At 40.7% G+C, this 21046-nt stretch overlaps 1 protein-coding gene across 1 annotated transcript in view; it reads right to left on the bottom strand.

The window, feature by feature from the left end:
* The window catches only part of LOC117293972 (E3 ubiquitin-protein ligase HERC2-like), a 74687-nt gene that overhangs the window by 30596 nt on the left and 23045 nt on the right, over positions 1-21046 (bottom strand). Inside the window, exons 24-45 of the mRNA XM_033776484.1 lie at positions 19996-20649; positions 19205-19415; positions 17960-18117; positions 17362-17535; positions 16412-16904; positions 15747-15922; positions 14414-14606; positions 13288-13473; positions 11662-11846; positions 10506-10656; positions 9930-10132; positions 9152-9376; positions 8231-8378; positions 7435-7694; positions 5966-6215; positions 4733-4908; positions 4089-4250; positions 3477-3702; positions 2273-2381; positions 1649-1785; positions 959-1149; positions 190-387 (exon numbers count right to left, since the gene is read on the bottom strand). Of these exons, the coding sequence (XP_033632375.1) occupies positions 190-387; positions 959-1149; positions 1649-1785; positions 2273-2381; positions 3477-3702; positions 4089-4250; positions 4733-4908; positions 5966-6215; positions 7435-7694; positions 8231-8378; positions 9152-9376; positions 9930-10132; positions 10506-10656; positions 11662-11846; positions 13288-13473; positions 14414-14606; positions 15747-15922; positions 16412-16904; positions 17362-17535; positions 17960-18117; positions 19205-19415; positions 19996-20649 (4866 nt within the window). The remainder of the gene's footprint in view (positions 1-189; positions 388-958; positions 1150-1648; positions 1786-2272; positions 2382-3476; positions 3703-4088; positions 4251-4732; positions 4909-5965; positions 6216-7434; positions 7695-8230; positions 8379-9151; positions 9377-9929; positions 10133-10505; positions 10657-11661; positions 11847-13287; positions 13474-14413; positions 14607-15746; positions 15923-16411; positions 16905-17361; positions 17536-17959; positions 18118-19204; positions 19416-19995; positions 20650-21046) is intronic.

The following is a 21046-nucleotide window of genomic DNA, read 5'->3' as shown; positions in this document are numbered from 1 at the left end:
TCACAATTTAGTGAAAACTAAACAGGATCTAAACATCATCGTCTTCTATAACCAGAGTTTCATCACCTTTTAAGAAGATGAGAATCCATGGCTACAGATTGCCTTCTTTAATGGTTTATTACAGGGCTAACTGCCTAAACACTGTTTTTATTCATTGCTGCGTTTTGCACTCAGAATCTTCTTACTTACCTCTGTCATGTCTTGCAGCAGCGCCACCAATGACTCCGTGGGACCAATCCTGATTGTCTTTAGCTCCCTAAGGTCAGAGGCGCCGTTCCCACCAGACACAATAACTAGCGAGGGTTGATAGCTACTGTCGTTCGGATCCACTGTCATACGTAGCCTGTGCACCAAGATGTTCGGTTGCATGGCAAGACGAATGAAATGCTGGTGGGGAAAATAAAATAAGACACTCCGTTTTATTTTCATTTCATTTCTATTCTGGTTGTGATTCTCAGGAAAGTGAACTTAATCACTGTACTAGCCAAGAATTTCATGAAGAGAAAATAAGGATGGAAGTTTCAGTTTTAAATGTGGAAAGAAAACCTCAAAAGGAGTTTTACTATGGAAGACCCATGCAATCAGGTAGGAACTGAAAACCAAATCCATGAAGTGCCTTCAGATGACTTAAATCTATTAAAATACATTGATTTTAAATTTTCTGCATCATCGTTTAATCTTGTAAAATAACTGTATCAAATTCTGCAAAAAATTCAATATGTATATAAAACTTCCAAGTAATATTCTTAAATTTTACTAACCCCAGGTAAGTTAGGGTGATAGAGTAATGCAACATGGGTGTTTTTGTTTCCTTAAATCTTTCACAGGTTTGTTATTTTATGCATATGTTGAGATACACCAAGTAAGATTATTGGTCTTTGACAATTACCAATTGTGTCAAACACCTTTAAGTCTAAGTTATTTTTAAACATTTTATCTATAAGAGGCAAGAACTTACCTTTCCTTGCGATCCTGAGGACTGCCAGCAGGTGCTCTGATTCCCATCAACGAGTCTCGAGATGTGGCCCTCCTTTGACGAAACCTCAATGTTACGGACGCAGCGAGACCACTCCTCGATCAGAGCCCCAGCTACGGGGCCAGTGCGACGGCGCCCTCGCCCTGGACGACCTACGTTGACTGGAGCACTCCCTGTACAAGATTTCAAGATGAGGTTTGTGGTTTTAGCCTTCGAGAAAGACTCTGCTAGGGTCGAAACATCAGGCCATTAACTATTTTTTGAGGTTTGCAGTTATTAGAGATTCAAGGATCTTATTTTAGGTGGTTAGCAAAAACGAATGCTTCACTCTTTTGGTGAACGCGCCTTTGTTTTGGAATGCACTACCACCTTTTTTACCAGGGCTTGATTCGCTGGGGTCCTTCAAGGATAAATTAAATACTCACTTGTTCAGGTAGGCTTCTATTCTGTAATTACACTTTTAAAGTGTTTTGTTCCCCTTTTTATGGGGGTGAGGGTGTCAGTTTTTATGATCTTTTTATGAATTTTTGAATGGAATTTTGGTGTAACTTGCGCATTTGAACATCCTTAGATGGTGATGGCCCACAAGAAATGCAATAAGTTATTAATAGTTAACAAACAAAAAATTGTTCTCTTTCTGCAGTCTTTAAAAAACAAATGTTATATAATTACCTGGTTCAGATATGCGAACGAAAGGGTGGCGATGGTTACGTCGTGTACGGAAACAGGTCTCACAGAAATCAAAATCCTCACAGCTTTTACATTTGAAGCGCGGACCATTAATAGGCGTGGTCTGGCATCCATCGCATCTATAGGACAAAGTTACAGTAATATAGCTAAATAAAGAAGAATTAAGCCACATTGCGTGGGAGACCATTTCATGTACTGCAATTGTTGGGCGACTTTCATTTTTCAGATCAGATTCAGAGTGCGGGTTCGAGTTCCCGTCTTGAATCCTTAACAAGCAAAACACTTCACCATTATTGCTTCTTCGAATGGAATGTCAAGTTGTACATGTAAGTCCTATGTATTTTGTGTCAACAAAAAATGGTTTCATAATTCAAAACAAAGCTCTGCTAATCCTGTTGAAAATACAAAAAATTAGCACTTTAATATGCCCTTAATTATATGATAAAGCGCTAAATAAGAACCCAATTTTAATTATTATGATTATTATTGAGTACATTGTGGAATCATTGACATTGGGGGGGGGGAAGGGAAGCGTTAAATTTATTTGATTTTTTTAAATTATAAGACTCTTTCTTTAACATTCAATGACTTTTTTCAAGCACTCACGTGACATTGATGTGGGTGCTGGGCACCAGTTCCATCTCAGACACCAGTCCAGTCCAATGTGGTTGCTGAGGGAAGTTGACTGTGACATCTTTGCCGTTAGCGTTGAAACCTGACATCAGTGAAATCAGAAAGGGATTTTTAGCATTTTTCAAATGTAAATCCTGAACAAACTAATGAAAATTCAATATTAAAAAGAGAAAGAGTTCAGATTTCCAATTTCTTTAAGATTTTACTTCTGAAAATAAAGGTCTGGTTTTGTGATTTGTTACCCCATGTAGGCTATATCCCTTGTGGGTCAATATTACCATATTGCATTTTACACATAACCGTCAGCAGATTTTTTTTCTTCTTTTATTTTTAACCACGTCAGTTTTCAATGAGCTGTTAACCCTTGGGCCTTGGTTACATACAATATAGAATATATGCAAGCTACCTAAGTGGTCTAGTGGTAAGACATCTGCTATAGCAATGCAAAGATTGTGGGTTCGAATCCTATCTGAGTGATTTGCCTGTGGATATTTTGTTCACAGAACAAGACCGTGTATACAGTGCTTAGTACACATCAGTATAAAGGTAAAACAAAATTACTATCTACATCCCTGATGCAAATATAGTCTATTCAAATACACAAGAATAAAAAGCACAAGAATAAAAAGCAGCTAAAAATTACCAAAATGAACACATAGGATTACAAAAAAAAAAAAAAAAATGGTGCCTGAGAATAAAACGCAAAAACACAATCACAAAACGAGGTGTTTGGATAGAAGTAGCTGCCCAATTGAACAGGGCCTTATCTTGAGCTATACATGTACATGCTAATGAGGTGCATGTAAACTTTTAACTTTTTATGAGGGTGTTTTATTTTTATTTTAGAAAAACTTTTGTATGCCCTCGTTTGCACCCGTTTTTGTTTCCTTTCTTATCTGTATGTATTTTCTAAGAATTATAATTTGTCTTATTTTAAGGTGAATTTGATCATTTTTAATATTGGAAATGCTCGGTATGAGTAACATTATTATTTTTTATATATTTGGTTTGCGGTAACACCATGTGTGTATCTACTTGCCTGGTAGAGTTTGTTCTTAGAGAACTGTCTTGCTTTATTCTATACCTCAACATGCAATGCCTCAAATCCTATATTATTATATATCCTGTATCATTATTATACCAAAATATCAATCATGGTTTTATTTACTCTACTCACCAGTGACTGTTCCTACACTCTGATGCGTCACGGATCCCCACTTGTACTTTGGTGATGAGACGTTGACCTTCACCCGTACCCTATCTCCAACCTTGATGTTAGACCCAGGGGCACACTGTGGGGTGAACCCCAGGAGCTCTACGTGGATGTACCGCACCCAGTAAGTACCTGTCTTTATCTGCCATTCTCCTTGCACATTCAGGTCATGGAGACCGTCTCGATCAAGCTAGGGTGTAAGATTGGAAAAAAAAAATTCAGCGATTTGGGTCAGAATTTTTATTTAAAAAGCATCTGCAAGTCGAGCAAGTTAGAAGAATGTCCTTGATCCTTTTTTAAAGAGCTGAAAATTAGGGGGCAGGACATCCTTTATAGAAAGGAAAGTAAAACTACTTTTACTGGGTTGCATTCTAAAGAAAGAACTTTGAACTGTAAATAAAACTGAACTGAACTGAACTGAACTGTAAGTATTTTGCAATTAAGCTAATTCTACTTTCTCAAAGAAATTCTATGCAAAAGCATGAAACATCTTGGAAACCCATGCTTCAAGTGGTTAAAATCCCTTCTTATTGCAAAAATATTTCCAGAAAATGTCTACGTTGTCTTCAAACTTACCTTGACAACTTTCCCGATATCGCCCTCTTGGACCTCCTCGTAGGTTCGGCAGCATCTCACTGTCATGCCTATCTGGATGTTATCTCTAATGTAGATCGCGTACTCATCGTTACTCAAGAAATCACTTCTCTTCTTGTACGGTGTGCCTTCTGCTGCCAGCATCTGAACAAAAATTAGAAATAATAATAGTGGCTTCTTATACAGCACTCATATCCGTCACTCAGTGACGATCAAGGCGCTTCAACATTCCGTTTTTTTTCTGGAAGGTACAGTGTGTGACTACCTTTTGAAGTATGAGACCTACTCCATTTACATAGCACCATGTAATGGTTTACATGGCGCTGAGAGTTGGTATCTCTGCTAACGTAGTCCAACTATAGTCAAAAACAGTTCTTCCGGGAATTTGGCGACCGCCGCCTGCCGTACAGTTTAATTTCCTGAGAACTGGTCCTCTCTGCACTAAGCAGTATTAGCGGCTATTGACACCAGTGATGCGACCATGCCAGGTAGGCTGGTTCCAAATAGTCGACTAGAGTAGTCAGACTATCATGTACTAGACAGAGTTTGGGCTAGTGTAGTTGAAATTCAGTCAACGATAGTTCTTGCAGGAATTTTGGAAAATAATGACAAGGGTTGAAGCGTACCTGCTCGTAGTCTCCTTCCAGATCTTCAAAGTCGTCGTCGTCATTCTCAGAGTCGGGAATGAACTCTGACGACAGTTCGCTCTCGGAGTCCGATAGCTCCACGAAATCTATATCTGGATGGTCCACCAACCAGCTGACGACGACTTCAGCACTAGGCTTGGAGTCTGAACCACCACCTTGAAGAATAGAGGAGTTGAATTGAATTATTATAGACTTTGAGAAGTAAATAATTAAGATCCATTTGATTTGGTCCTTACTAATCCCCAAAACTGTACATACAACATTCATTTAAGTTGCAAGGCCCAGTTTTTGCAGAATTATTTGTTTTTCTGTACAAATTTTGATAGAAAATGCCGTTTCAAAACGAAAAATATAAAAACCTTTTGCACATGCCACAGACAAAGCACAAAATACATGTCACATGAAAAATTGTTGTACATTTATTTTAAATAACTAACACTAATCATTAGCGATTTTTCTAGGAACACCTTTAATGAAAACTTGTAGCTTTCTTAATAAATTTTTGTTTATAAGCGATCGCCTGACATCACAAGGGCATGAACGGCAAGGTGAGGGCTATACTTAACTGATTTGGGCCATCGACCCAAATCAAGTGCCACAAGGGGCACCTTGCCATCTACACCTCGAGCTGAAACAGGAAGCAATTATGGTTAAAGGCAGTGGACACTATTGGTAATTGTCAAAGACTAGCCTTCACAGTTGGTGTATCTCAACATATGCATAAAATAATAAACCTGTGAAAATTTGAGCTCAATCGGTCATCGAAGTTGCGAGATAATAATGAAAGAAAAATAACCCTTGTAACACGAAGTTGTGTGCGTTCAGATGGTTGATTTCGAGACCTCAAGTTCTAAATCTGAGGTCTCGAAATCAAATTCGTGGAAAATTACTTCTTTCTCGAAAACTATGCCCCTTCAGAGGGAGCCATTTCTCACAATGTTTTATACCATCAACCACTCCCCATTACTCGTCACCAAGAAAGGTTTTATGGCAATAATTATTTTGAGTAATTACCAATAGTGTCCACTGCCTTTAAGTGTATTGCTTCATGAATCGGAATTTGAACCCGCAGTCTGCTGCTGAAAACACCAAAGCTTGGGTCTAGTGAACTAGACTGCTCGGACACGACATGCTTGAAGCTTTCTCAAATCTTTTTGTTTTGTTTTGTGGAACAGTTATTATTTTCCGCTCTAGAGCCGAGGCAGTACTTACTCAGTGCTTTGATGGCAAACTCTACATTCTTCCTGTTGAAGCCCATCTCCACCAGCTGACTGACCAGTGGGGATGGAGGGCTCTCTGTCGGCTTGACCCGACGCTGCTTGATCGGTCTGGCTATGGCTGCATCAGATGGACTGGCTATTTCACGTACCGGTTGAGCGATGTGGACTTCCTCATTGATGTAGCCCGGCGGTGGGGACTTAGTTTCAGCAATCAGGTATTGGCTCAGGGCGAGAGCCGCTGCCTATGGAATCAGGGAAATAAAATAAAAACACTATGAGAGTCATTTTCTTCAATATCAACGCCGCGTCGCCTAAAATGCGCACTTCAATGAATAATGCACAGTCACATTGCCCACCAATGTGGTGCATCCAAGATTATTCGATGATGACGTCAGGTCAATTGAGCAGTCTAGTATCTTGTACTTTTGGTCATATCGCTTTTTAGGTTTTCTGTTTAAATTGTTACGAAAAATTTACTTTTGCAATTTTTAACAATGTAAACACATCAATTTAAGTCTTTCTAACTTCTGTTGTGTAATTTTTGAGATGTTAATTATAAACCTAATTGAATTGAATTTAATTTATTTATACAGGATTGCTAAGTACGAAATCTAGACACTAGATCAAGGCGCTGAACAAAATAAAGAATACAGAATAAACAAATTAATGAGCTCTGAACAGTTGAACAGTCTTGAGCGGTTTCTTGAATTCCACCATTGAGTCAGACTGGCGGACTTCTGGAGGGAGTTTGTTCAATAGGTAGGGACCGCTATAACCAAAAGGTAACCTGTGAAAGGCGTGCAGTGTAAAATCCTACAGCTACATATAATAGCATGCCCTCAAGTATCAATAAGTAAAAAACTTGAAGAACTATACAAAAGATTACCGAAGCTTCTGTCTAAACAAAAAGCTTATCTAGAAAAGTAAAGAACACAAAACCCAATACAAAAAAACAGCTTGTTTTATTTTAAAATAGAGTGGACACTATTGGTAATTACTCAAAATAATTATTAGCATAAAACCTTACGTGGTAACAAGTAATGGGGAGCTGTTGATAGTATAAGCATTGTGAGAAACGGCTCCCTCTGAAGTAACGTAGTTTTTGAGAAAGAAGTAATTTTCCACGAATTTGATTTCGAGACGTCAGAATTAGGTTTTGAAGTCTTGAATTCAAGCATCTGAAAGCACACAACTTCATGTGACAGGGGTGTTTTTCTTTCAAATTGCAACTTCAAGACCAATTGAGCTCAAAAGTTTGTTATTTTATGCATGTGTTGAGATACACCAAGTGAGAAGACTGGTCTTTGACAATTACCAATAGTGTCCAGTGTCTTTAAGCACATAATGAAAGTTTCCATACAAGAAATATATTAAAAATAAAAAGCTGAAAAAGAAACAATGCTTTACACATGTACTCTTACAACAAAAAAAAACGTAATAAGAAAATCAATCCCCTCTCACCTCTAGCTCTTTCCTCTCAAATAATGCTTTGATCGGTGATGGCTGTGTGGCTGCATTCATTAACTGTTGTAGCAATGTGACATTCGTTATCATGGCGTCTGGGCTGCTACCATCTTCCCCTGATGACGGGGGTGGTTCAGTGGCGGCGTTGAGGGACAGGACTTTGCGCAGGTTGTGTTGGTGACTGAACATGACGCGGGTGGCTCGCAGGAGAGCCAGTCGGATCTGCTGCTTGTGGAGACGGTTCAGATTGACTGCGTCTTGAATATAAAAAAACAACCAGGGCCTAATTTTATAAAGGTGTTAGGCAGAAAATTCTGCTAAGTAAAGGAGTTTGCTAAGCAAGAAATTAGTGGGGTATATTTTGGCTAGTAAATTATCTTTGCTAAGCAAGAGTTTTCTGTGCTAAGCAAGCTTTTGTGCTTAGCAAGATTTTGTGCTTACATGATTTAAGAAATTGGGCACAGGTCATGGTTACATTAAGCTAGGTCCATTAACAAGTCATATTGCTCTGAATACACAAATCCGTTAATTTGAGTGAGTGTATGTGGACGGTAACAGAGGCAATTCTCAGAGCATGTTAGGTAGGCTAGTCTACCATAATGCATGTCTATGTCAAAATCAAAGAGGCCATTATCATATTACTGTAGCAGGCCTTGAACATCATCTTTGAGTGGCCACGGTCATATTCATTTTGCAAAGACCACTTCTTTTGGACAAGCTTATAGTCTATACAATTTTTGAGGGGCGCAAAGGCCAAGATCAGGGCAACAGAGCCAATGTGTGTTTAGATTACCTGGATCTGATAACATGCTGCTGTTTCTTGAAGACAGCACCTTGAGAGCTCTGAAGCCTGACCCAGCTAGACTAATCAACTGCACCCAGGCATGTAACACCGATGGCGTCAGGGGAAGCTTCTCAACCTCAAAGGTCACCACAGGTACCTAGATGCAGAACAGGGGGAAGGAGGAGGAAACAGGAGGAAACGGGAGGCAGGAGAAAAGAGGAGGTATGAGGAGACAGGGGTTAAAAGAAAAGAGGAGGTGGAAGGAAACAGATGTGAGAAAAAAGGAGGCAGGTAGAAGCCAGAAAAATCACTTGGATGAGATTGACTGAGACATACTTCTTATTGTTTGTTTTGTTTGTTTAGATGGTCTTCCCGTCAAGGGAACTTGGCAAACTCTTACAAGGGGATATACACATCAAGCTGGCAACAGCCAATCTCTCTCAGACAATGATTATGAATTGCGCAAATCCAAAAATTGTGATTCAGTAACTAGATGACTACTTATTGTAGTCATTGTGAAAGCAGCAGTTAGCTTGGTAGGATGCAAATAAACAACCTTGTAACTGCCAAAACATAGGATCTTATGTCGTTGCGGTACCCGCTGCCAAAATATAGGATTCGAAATGCCTCTGGCTACTGGGCAACCTCGGTAGTCTAGTTGGTAAGACACTGCTCTAGAATTGCAAGGGTCGTGGGTTCGAATCTCACCCGAGTAATATGCCTGTGATATTTTTTTCACAGGACTCAGGAAAGTACTGAGTATACAGTGCTAACACACATCGGTGTATGGGTAAAAACCAAAACTAATCAACTTTGTTAGTGAAAGTCCTGCAGTCTAATCACTGGACCACAGTGACTTTTAATTTAAGGTTGAAATTGTTGTTTAGTGCATAAACCACCAACTTCTCAAACTAACAGGAAAACACTTACTGAAGTGAGAGACGATAAGCGACACACCCTCAACACTTTCTGGTCTTCAAACTGAACGGTCAGTCGTCCATTGGCGGCGATGTTGGCCACCGTCCCTTGACCAAACTCCTCATGCCTCACCAGACCACCGAGACGCGGGCGCCCATCAAGGTGACCAATCACGGCCAGCGCTGACATGACGGCGCCCTCTTTGGCAAGGGTGTCTTCTTGGCTTACATTTCGTGGCTGAAGAAAGAATCAAGAACGTATACTCATGATTTAAACGTTAATGTTGGAGTTTCTGAAATATTTAAATTAATTTGTGAATTTCTCAGGTATAAAAATCTGTCTAAATACTTCACTGAAAGATGATGATTAGAATACACAGCCAAGAAATAAATAGTACTAAAAAAGTACAATGGCATTGACACGCCTATTACATATAGTAAACTCTATACCTGTCTAGTTGCAAATAAAAATGTGATTTCCAAATTAAAACTTCAAGTAATGAAACCACAAGGGGAACTGATTTGGTAACTTATAAACCATTTTGGGCCAAAAAAAGGACAAAATGACAAGAGCAGGACAATGTTGATAATTTATCTATTCTGTTAATAACTTTGTTTGGGTGCTTCTGTAGGTAACAGGTTCAAGTCTCACTCTAGTAAAATAAATTCAGTTCAACCCAAAATCAAATAAATTTCTGTTGACAAGTGACAAGAAACTCAAAGTGACTGCTCTTAAACCAATGAATATGCATAACAAAGCTTGAATATTCATATACATATTCATATCTGACCTCAGCAAGTCCATCCTCCAGGAGTATATCAGTCACAGTGCTGAGCTGCTGAGTGACGTAATCATTGATGGTCTGGTTCCAGGCCGGTAGAGTGTGCAGACGACATATGAGGATGATGACCTCTTCGGCTACCGTACTACCCAGGGAGGCGGTCAGGGAAACCTTGCAGCGGGATTGCTTCATGTTCCTCCGACCTCCGACACCTGAGGGAGAAATTGATAATTAGGGATTGGTGACAACGTAACAGTAAATGACATTATCCAGTCGTCATGTTAGAGCAGGGGTGACAGTCGCTGAAGACAAAAAGGTTTGAAAATAGGATTTAATTTCAAGGAGGCATGTACCTTTTGGTAGCCCCAGGAACTATAGACCAAAATGTCTATGTATCTGAAGACCCCCTTGATGTACGATACATCCGGATTTTTTGACAGGTTTTAAAGATGCTATGTCAAATCCAACTGGGTCCACCAAGCAAGGCTGACAGACTCTTGAACATAGCTACCAATGGACCCAAGATGCCTATGCGGTAAAGTGAGTAAGTTACGAGAATACAGATATAGCTTTCACTGGACTTACCCGAATAAGAGTACGGTATATCGGCAGAGCAGTTCAGCAGAACTGACCCCAGCAGAGTGAAGAGTTTCTTAACAAGGTCATTGGTACGAACTGATACATCCGTCTCCTCCCAGGCTGGTAACACTGCCCTCAATAGACGTAACGCCAAGATCTACAAAATTGCGACAATGGCGACATCGTCAATGCAGGTTCAAAAGTTAAAAAGTCAGTGTGTTTTTGAAGTAAGACTCGTTCCTATAGATGTAATTTTTTTTGCATTGGGGATAAAGAATAGACTTTGTTTTTTACTCTTACACTGATGTGTATATTTAGTAATTTCCCCAAGTTCTGCGAAAAAATCCTCGGGCAGATTGTTTGTTTGTTTGTTTTTTATTTCCAAATATTACAATTAATAATCATAAAACATACAAGACAAAAGAACAAAGGGTGATAAGAGGAGGGCACCAGGAAAAAGCCTAGTCTTGTACAGAGCCTGGACCCTTTATAATATAAATTAATTGGTTTTAGTTTATAACAATAACAATGTTAATTGATGAAATGAAAGTACAGTGAAAGGTATAACGCATACAGCAACAAATAACACAAAACAATGTTTGTTTGTAATTAAACTGTTTTACACAATTTGTTTGCTATGCAGCCTTAAATACATATTGAGAGTTGATAACAAAAAGGAAGATTAAACACAACATATTCAGGAAATTACAAAAGTAGATCACTCGGGTGGGACTCAGGTTGGCATAGTGGTATCTTTCCTTGCCTCCCACCTCTAGAACCCTGGTTTAAATATTGCCGGGGGCACTATGTGAAATGGGTTTTCAGTCCCTATCTGACTGCGTGGGTTTTCTCTAGAATATAAATCTTTGGTGTTTCCTCCCACATCTAAAACTGAAACTTCCTTCTTTGTCTTCTTTCCATTGGGTTCTTGGCCAGTACAGTCATTAAGTTCGCCTTTCTGAGAGTCCTTGACTTCACAACCGGAATCAATTAAATGATGAAATGAAATGGACCAACAAACTTTGCTTTAATAGTGCTAGAGCAGATGTCTATTGAGTATGCAGTGCTTAGTACCCATCGGTGTATGGGTGAAAAAACCCAGATTTTATTAAGATTTGTAAAATACATTTTAAGGAATCTTAAGAAAAAACCAGAATATTACCTGGGTTGTGATGGACTCTGGAGTGACGTCTGGTTTTCTTACCATCCCTAGGAGTAGACCCATCCAGTCCGGAGTGCTGAGGGCACGGCAGAGACTAGGGGCATTGGCCACGCTGGTAATGAACCCTAGCGTCGACCACTCACAATATTGTTGCCTCGCTACGAGCCGTGATGGAGACAGCTCACCTATTGTGGAAAAAAATATTAATATGGATTGAATACTAAAAACTAAAGATAATAACAAGACATAATAATAATAATATCGAAGTCTTATACGGCTTTTTTTCCCAGCTGAAGGACGAAGCAATGGTTAAGTGTCTTGCTTAAGGACACAAGTGTCACGATTGGGGATACGAACCCACACTCTGCTGATCAGAAATACCAGTGTTTGAATTTGGTGCTCTTAACCGCTCGGCCACAACACTTCTATAGTGATGGTTAACAACAATCACAGAGCTGTTCCATGACGTTGACCTAGGAGGATCGGTTTCAATGACAAAAATGATGAAATTCAGAGGGTATTTTGTGTTAAGTTCTTGTAACCCTGTGTTTAACTCGTGTTGGGCGGGAATTTACTGCTGGTGTTGATCTCATAGTCTGACATGTCTGCCACTCAGCATTTACACTGTTGCAAGTATGGCAGCTCAAGCTAGTAATGATTTGGCAAAATTGGGCGCAATCTGCAGATCGTGTAAATCTGTAGAATGCGTGCTATAAGTATTCTTGTAATCACATTTTGTTTTTAAAAAAATAAATAAAATGTAGCAAGTGCTTTAAACTACAATACATGTCAAACAATGGAAACGTGCTTGCATGTATGTGCTGTGCACAGATCTCAGTAAATGATAACTCTTCATTGATCTAAGTGAGGGGACTGTTATGGGCTGGTATGACTGCAAAGCTCTACAAAAACACTTGCGGTCGATTTCACCAAACTCTTCCTAACTTAAGATTAATCTTAGGACTTAGGATGGGTTCAGTTCCGTATCCAAATACGTAGGACGTATTGAACCCATCCTAAGTTAGGACAGGTTACTCATCCTAACTCGAGATAGGATTAATCCTAGCGTTTAGTGAAATCGGCTGCTGGATTCTTTGCACTTGTGGTCGGCAAAGTGGCAGATGAAATCCAATTCAGAAAAATGCCACTTGGAAAAATACCAGCTCCTCACAACCCATTTCTCTAAAGATATCTACAAGTTCTCCTTCATGCCCACAGCAGTCAGACTATGGAACGCACTCCCTGCAGACGTCATCACCGCTCCATCGGTGACCATCTCCAGGTCACACATCTACACCCATTAGTTTCAACTAGTGTTGTTTTTACTTGCACTTATTTTCTAAGCACAACTTTCCACATGCACACCTAGTCTTCACCTCAGCTTTTACATTCAGAAGTGGACTTTGCTGAGTACCAGTGTAGATGTAGATGTAGGTAACGTTGCATTCGAGGGGTCTATTATATCTCTCCAACAAATTATTTGCTAACAATCCTTGTTTATGAATTTTTGTAATTTTACTTTTATTTTCGCTCCTCATCTAAAAAAACCAAGTTCTGTAGACAAAATTAAAGTTAAAATGATCTTCTCTTTTTTTCAGGCCCATAGAAATTTACTTTGATTGTTACCTTCTGATGGCTTAGAGCTCCCGGCTTCTACCAATGTCCTCAGTAGACCGCACAGCGTCTTGGTTGCGTCTCGTTGCATATTCTCTGCATGTATACCACAGCTAAGCGTAAGGAGCTGAAGGAGGCAGATGCTAGACCTTCTGATCAGCACCGTTGGGTGACTGCTCTCTTGTCTCTTCTTGAGAGCTGAATGGATTAAATCAGATCACATCGGCCAATCAGATGGAATGTACTTTCAAAATTTATTTTTTTAAACTTATTTAAAATACTACTGAATGAATTTTTTACTTTAAGTTGAACAAAGAGAGTTGACTAGAGCGGTACTTAAACGGGGACCTTTGGATTAATGTGCCGGTGCTCTACCAACTGAACTATTCAGCCCTGATGTGTGGGCATCTCCCTATTTTGTCAACATCTTTGTTTGGGGGAGCCATTTAAAAGCCATTCAACCTGTAACTGCCATAGCCAATGATCGCACCTAAGTTTATGATACAACCAGGGCCCAATTTCATAGAGCTGCTAAGCACAAAAAATTGCTTAGCATGAAACTTCTTTCTTGATAAAAAGGGTTACCAACAAAGTTTCCATTTGATGCGTATTGCCTGTGACTGGTATTCAGCTGTTGTTTGCTTATCCTGAAAACCACATGGAAATTTGGTTGGAAATCCTGTTTTTTTTATGAAGGCAAAGTGACGAATAATAATTATAATGGCTTCTTATATAGCGCTCAGGTCTGCACGCAGTGACGCTCATGGTGCTCCAACATTATTACCCCTGGTCACTGGGCCTTAAATCATTCATTAAACCATCTCAGCTTCCTGGGGAGTATACAGCCTTGTGCAACAAATATGCGCTACTCGGCTAAATCAATCATAATAATGATAATTTTACGAGGTTATATTTTGTGCAAAACGCAACATAGTAGATCTACATCTTTATATTCCATCTAAAGGACAAAGCAATAATGGTGAGGTGTATTGCTTAAAGTGTAAAGATCGGGCTATGAACCCACACTCTGCTGTTCAGAAACACCAGAGTCTGCTGTGCTACACAGTTCAACCTTGACACGCCACAACAAAGACGTAAATTATTGAAATCAAGTCAACACTCAAAACTGATTTCCTACCTGGATCAATGATACATTCCTTCTCATCCTCGGCCTGTTCCACTACAGGTAGGGGTCCTGCTAACTTGAGATCATATTTCCCCTCTTTCCCCATGCGGTAGGAGTTGGTGCTGCCTGTGTCCCATTGAACACGTATCCAGCCGTCCTCCCCTAATTCGCCAATGACTCGACCCTCACTCGGTGGTGGACCATCCTAGAAAAGTAAATGAAATAAGTTAGCCAGAGGTATAAGTGGGTACCTGCTAGGGTAGAGTTTGGTATTGTGTATGAAAAAGCCTCGGAGAAGTACAACGGTTCCCCGGGGTTGTATACTCCCAAGGGAGCTGAACAAGATTAAAGGAATGTTATTGGCCCAATGACCAGGGCACTAAAATTGCTTTGAGCAATTATGAAACAGCTATAACAACTTGATATTTTTATATATATCTATTATTATTTTGAGACTGATATGGTTGGGTTGTCTTCAATATGCAAATGCATTGTACATGCCTGAAATTTCTTCTTTGAGAGGGCAAGACCATTTTCAATTTGCAAAGGGCACTTCAATTGGAAATTTAGAAAAGTCTTTTAAAGGGACACCAAGGGCAACTTAATCCCTGTAAAACTCAGCCCTGGGGAGGCCCCATGATTTGCTTTACCCCACGATTGCCCCTGCGCACTTTCACATTATGTCCCTATTCAACAGGAACAGGGTTTCGGTTGCACGTTTTGAAAAATACCCCAGGGTTTTATGGCTTTACCCCTACTCAAGAGCAGGGGTGGCTATTCCTGGGGTATGCCCATTAGCCGGGATAGATCAGGGCTGTTATTCCCGACTGAAATGCTTTTTCGAGCAAAAGTTTTTAAGGGCTAAAATTTTGGGTTTAGTTTGTCATCATACGTGTAAGTCCTTTTCACATTGTAATTTCTATATCTCACTATTACCCCTGCATACTTTCACAATGTGCCACGATACGCCTTTCTTAATATTTATGCATGAGGTACGTCACAATGCTAATCCAAATCGAGGCGATGGGCGCAGCCACTGCAAGTGATGGGGAACGTGCTCCCATAGCCTCATTTTGGGGAAAGAATTATGACGCCATGCATAAATATTAAGAGAGGCGTGTTCCACACGGCTGCAGTACGTCTCAAGAATACCCCAGGGTTTTACCGTTTACCCCTACCGTTGAGCAGGGTTGGCTTTTCCTAGTTGCCGGGGTAGATCAGGGGTAAAGCGATCCAAGTGTGAAAGGGCTGGCCGTTATTCCCAAGGGTTGCCCTACCCCCTACCCCCCCCCCCCCCCCCCCCAAGGGAATAAAGTAGTGTGAAAAGTTTTGATTTATGGCTAACCTGATCTCCCCATTTCCAGTCCTGCCCTCGCACTACTCTGGTACCGATCTTCATCATTCCAGCCAGCTCAGGTCCGCTGGTTGGCATCGGGGCAGGCGTTGGGATGTTACGTGTCTCTTCAAACACAGTAGATGGAAGCGGGGCATCGTCGTCATTGTTACAGTCATGGTCTGGGCCTGTTCCATGGATGTAAAAGAAAGATTTAAGACTGATCAATTTGGTATTTTGTATCCTAGGGAAATTGAAAAAAAAAACCTGAAAATGAACGAGTCTAACCCATAATCCTTTAAATTCTATAACATTATTATTTATCATACAAATGCAATGGAATATGGCAAAATAAAGCGCTTCTGCGTCTCATATCCAACAACAAGACTTAATTAATTTTCAAGCAAAATTGACGCACAGCTTCAAAGAGTGCAATATATCAAATTAAAACAGTGCAATATGCATGGTAAGTGAAGGTGAAATATCACACTGTTGTTAATATAGATCGACCAAGTTTACTTGAAGAAAAAATCTACACCACGATAGCAGGTTACCAATCACGGTCAAGGTATTATCACGAAAATGAAGGAAAAAAGAAGAAAAAAACACATATTAGCTGGATATTTTGTATCCGAAGGGATAAAAAAATAAAAAATAAAAACTGCAGAGTCTCTTACCCGTTAGTCTGAGCACAGTTTGCATCAGACCCAGTACGCCAGAGTTTAACAACAAGCTTACTCCACACGCCAGCTGCTCCTTGGTCAACATCCCCAGGGTAGCTAGAATGAACCTCGCCTGGGGTAGAACCCCCAATGTCAACCCACTATCCTCCTCATCATCATCGATGGCCGCCTGGGCCGAGCAGCTCAACGTCTCGTTGGCCGAGATGACCAGACGACGGAGGGCGTCCACGGCCCAGCGACTCAACTTAGCGTAGGTGGTCTGCAGGATGACGCGATCATAAGGTGGGATGAGATTGATGTTGTTGAGGCAGTTGGCTGTTGAGTCGTTGAAGAGGGGGCTTTGTGGAGTGGTGTCGTTGCTGTGGTGGTCGACTAGACCCTGCCAGCCACAGAGCATGGCGTAGCGGACCGATGGGATCAGCTGGTCTTTTTTGAGTTGGGTTAGAATTGCTTCGGCTCCGTGGAGACGATTCTCAGCTCTCTCAAGCTGTTGAAGTAAACAAATAAATAAATATTTAAGTGATTAAGATTCTCCCAGGCTACAAGCTTTAATCAAAAAGTATACATATAAGCTTTGCAATTTAGTGCCCCCGTTTTTCGTCAAGAACGTTTGTAGGGATAGCATCTAGTAAACAGAGAAAGATACAATCATTGGTGGTGATTTCACTGACGACAGCTGGCCAAGAATCCTAGGCAAGAAACAGGCCCATACATGTAAAATTGTTGTAATTCAGCCTTTGTGCTGTGAGGACAATTGTTTTTAATAAACCATTTTATCTGTCTATATATCTATCTTTACATTAGTGCCCTGGTCTTTGGGCCAATAACATTCCTTTAATCTCTCTCAGCTCCCTAGGGGAGTAAACAGCCCTGGCTGCCGAGGCATCCCAAGGCTGTTTCAAACACAATATCAACCTCTACACCAATTTTTACCCCTGGCTTACCTGACAATACAGCATCCTCCTGAGTTTCTCCAAGTCCATGTTGGTATCATTGACAGCAAACTCTACGATCTGGCTCATCAGGGCTGTCTGTGTGGAAGCCCCCGTCATACGTTGGCGTAACCACTTGAATTTACGAGCGCTGGTGATTGCACTGACGACAGCTCGCCAAGAATCCTACGCAAGAAACAAGTCCAAGAAATTAAAGAGGCATGTCTCGAAATAACCCATGGCACAATAGCAGTGCTTTTGCTGTGCTACCCTTATGCAAAGTTCCAAAACAAATTTACATTTTCCTCATGCTCCTTACCAGAGGAAAATTGCTTTGCCTCTTCAAGAGCAAAGTTCAGGGACAGAAAAGAGTCTTTTTAAATTTGGTGATATACTCATTTTCAAACAGATAGACTAACCAAGTGGGAGAAAAAGTCTCTAACCTGACATTAAAAAGTGTCTATGACATTTTACTATATACACTTTCAGACCACAACTTGAAAAATTACGTCACCGGAAAACAAAAACAAATACAAATTTTTGCGCCAGTCATAAGGTCAAATTCAATGTCATTTAAAAAAAAAAAATTTTCCAAAGTTTTGGAACAAACCTTTTCCTTGGCCGACTTCTTCTCTGACTTTGGCTGCTGCTTGGCAAAGATTCGAACCACGCCCGCTCCACCAACGGCTCCAGCCTCCTCACCCTCCATCTCTCCTCCTTCTGTCTTGACTTTTATATCCCTAGTTCCCTTCTCTTCCTTAGCAGAAGCTTAAACAAAGACAAAAACCCCCATAATTTTATTGTTTACATTATGAAAACCATAGCGTCAGAGCATTAGCGTTGTTTCTCAGGCCTTGCGCAAATTGGTGGCTGCAGCTGCGGATGGATTGTGATGTGAACATGCATTGAATCATAGGAAGCAGATAGCAACAGCAACAGCCACAACCTTTGCTGCCAATTAGGGCCCAGTCTTAACTTCCTACTAAACCCTTCTCTTCAGTGTTAAGTTTACAGGTTCTATCTGATTCAGTGCATGTTACTTCTGGGGTGCATGTGACTTATGGGGCACATCCCATCCAAAGGACAAAGCAATTATGGTAAAGTATGAACAACATGCTCAAGAACAACAAGCATTGTGACCAGCCTGACCAGGATTCAAACCCAGACTCTGTGAATGACAGATATTGAAAACAGTGCACTAGGGATAGACTGCTCGGTCACTTCAAGCAAGGAAAGTTTAAATACCACTCCTTCCAATGGTGAAATTTTGTCTGAAATTCCACCAATAATTTATTAACGGTTGTACAGGTAAAACTGACTAGAGCGGGATTTGAACAAGACAAATTTACAAGAGCAGGGTTCAAACTAGAAAAATTCATTAAAGCGTTGAACAAAATCCTGCTTTAGTCAATTTTTTTAGTCAATTTGTCTTTGTTTAAAGACACTGGACACTTTTGGTAATTGTCAAAGACTAGTCTTCACTGTTGGTGTATCTCAACATATGCATAAAATAACAAACCTGTGAAAATTTGAGCTCAATCAGTCGTCAAAGTTGCGAGATTATAATGAAAGAAAAAATTCCCCTCATCTGAGGTCTCTAAACTTCAGATAAACCCTTAACTTGTGGAAAATTGCTTTTTTCTCAAAAACTACGTTACTAAGAGGGAGCCGTTTCTCACAATGTTTTATACTATCAACCTCCCCCCATTACTTGTCACCAAGAAAGGTTTTATGCTAATAATTATTTTGAGTAATTACCAATAGTGTCCACTGCCTTTAAACCAAATTTAATTTAAAAATTTCCCACTTAATTTCCCTTGTTGTTTATTATTTAATGAGTTGAAGAATGTTTTACCATTAACTGCAGCAGCTGCAGCAGCCCGTCGTTGTCGGATCATCTTGGTGACGACTTGCTTCCATCTTGGTGGGGTACTGAGGATCTTAAGCCTAGACAGAGCGGACACTTCGTTGCCGATCGCTGGGCGGAGCTCATTGAACAAGAAACGGCAACGCTGGATGACTGGAGTACAGACTTCCTCGTAAGAGTGGCAAAGATCTTGACGAGTCTGTTAATAAGTAAAAATTAAAATTAATAACAAGTTGTCATGTTGCCTAAAGCCCGGTTCATACTTCCTGTGAGTGCGAATGCAAATCAAACTTTGACAATTACCAATAGTGTCCAGTGTCTTTAAGGAGCTCTATAAAATTGGGCATGGTTGGTTATTCTCAATATTTTGACTAGTGTGCTCTAGTGATTGTCAAAAAAGATTAGTTATAATAATGAAAATAATAAAGGAGACTTTCAAAGCACCAGCAAAAGTTAAAGATGCTTTGTCAAATTTTTGGCCGATTTGACCCCAAAATTTTGATTTAAAATTCAATAGGTATTTTGATGGGGGTCGAGAAAGTTACAAGCTTTCATTTGAGCCATTGCTCGAAAAAGTCCGCCAATTATTAGTAGCAGTGAAATAAAGTGCTCAAAATGAGTTTTTGTCGGGATCCCCACAATATAATATCATATGCCAAGGGAATTTAAAAGTTTCATAGTTTCATGTAGGGAGTTACAAAGCCATGGTGAAGACTATGCAATATTTATGGATAAATTTTAATTGATACTAAATTTTAATTGATACTAATTAGTGATACCTTAATGAGTGAGCGTTTCGTTTGGTAGACCACTCTGCACACTTCAGAGATAGACTTCGGCATGGCAGCATGTCGTATATGACCCAGACCATCCCCCTGTCCACCGTGTTCCACCAGCGCCAACGCAGCATGCCCCAGGTCATGATGCTTCAAGATACACGCCATCAGCAACCTACCGGCCACCTCGATGGGGTGGGACATCGGGAACTCTAGCGGCGCGATCATATGGTGAAGACGACAATAGCGATCGCACTGACTCAGAAACGCCTTCACTCCACTATCCTGAAGCCGTCCGTCCGCTAAAGCTTGCAGAAACGGGCGGGCGGCATCCGCTAACGACGCCGACCGCGCAAAGTACTTTTGGTTGTCTTCGTATTTCAGTGCTTGAACGGGGGTCGTCGCGGGAGTAGAAGTGTTGGATCCACGGTCATCGCGGTCTAAGGCGTTGGGACGCTGACTCAGCTGGAGCCCTCCGCTGAAGAGCGGCGATTGGAGCCAGTTCTTGTAGTCCACCTCTAGTGGGTGGAGGGAGTGTCCGCAGGCCTGGTGGCAGGAGTTGAGACCGATGAGTAGACCCAAGGCACGCTCAGCATCAATGAGAGGAGAGGAAGAGCAGCTGGTGTTGATCGATGGGATGATGATGTCCTCTTCAGGCTATTAGGCAAAAGATGGGAGAACAGTTAGTTAATCAAATACCAGTGTAGCATAGCCGAGCATTGGACTCAAGCTCTGGGCTCAATCTCATGTTTCTGCTTTACCATAAGTAAAGAATCAGCACTTACGGAAGTACATGTAGGTAATTCCATGCTTAAGTCCAGCCTTTTTTCACAGGTAAGCAGGGAATTTTAGCTTTGCCTGTGCATACTTACACAGCTAGAGCAGAAATTAGAAGCTTGCACAGGAAGCAGAGAATGATGATCGTAAGCACAGAATTCGGTGGTAAGAAGAGCTGTGAAATTAGGCCCTGGTGTCTCTGATCAGCAGAATGTCAATTCGAACAGTCAAGCCGAGTGTCAAGCGTACTGGACTCAAGCTTTGGTACTTCTGTCAA

Source organism: Asterias rubens, chromosome 8 (assembly GCF_902459465.1).
Source record: "Asterias rubens chromosome 8, eAstRub1.3, whole genome shotgun sequence".
In the NCBI taxonomy this organism is placed as follows: domain Eukaryota; kingdom Metazoa; phylum Echinodermata; class Asteroidea; order Forcipulatida; family Asteriidae; genus Asterias; species Asterias rubens.
The sequence above is the reverse complement of the archived record's forward strand: the minus strand, read 5'-3'. Positions and strand labels throughout refer to the sequence as shown.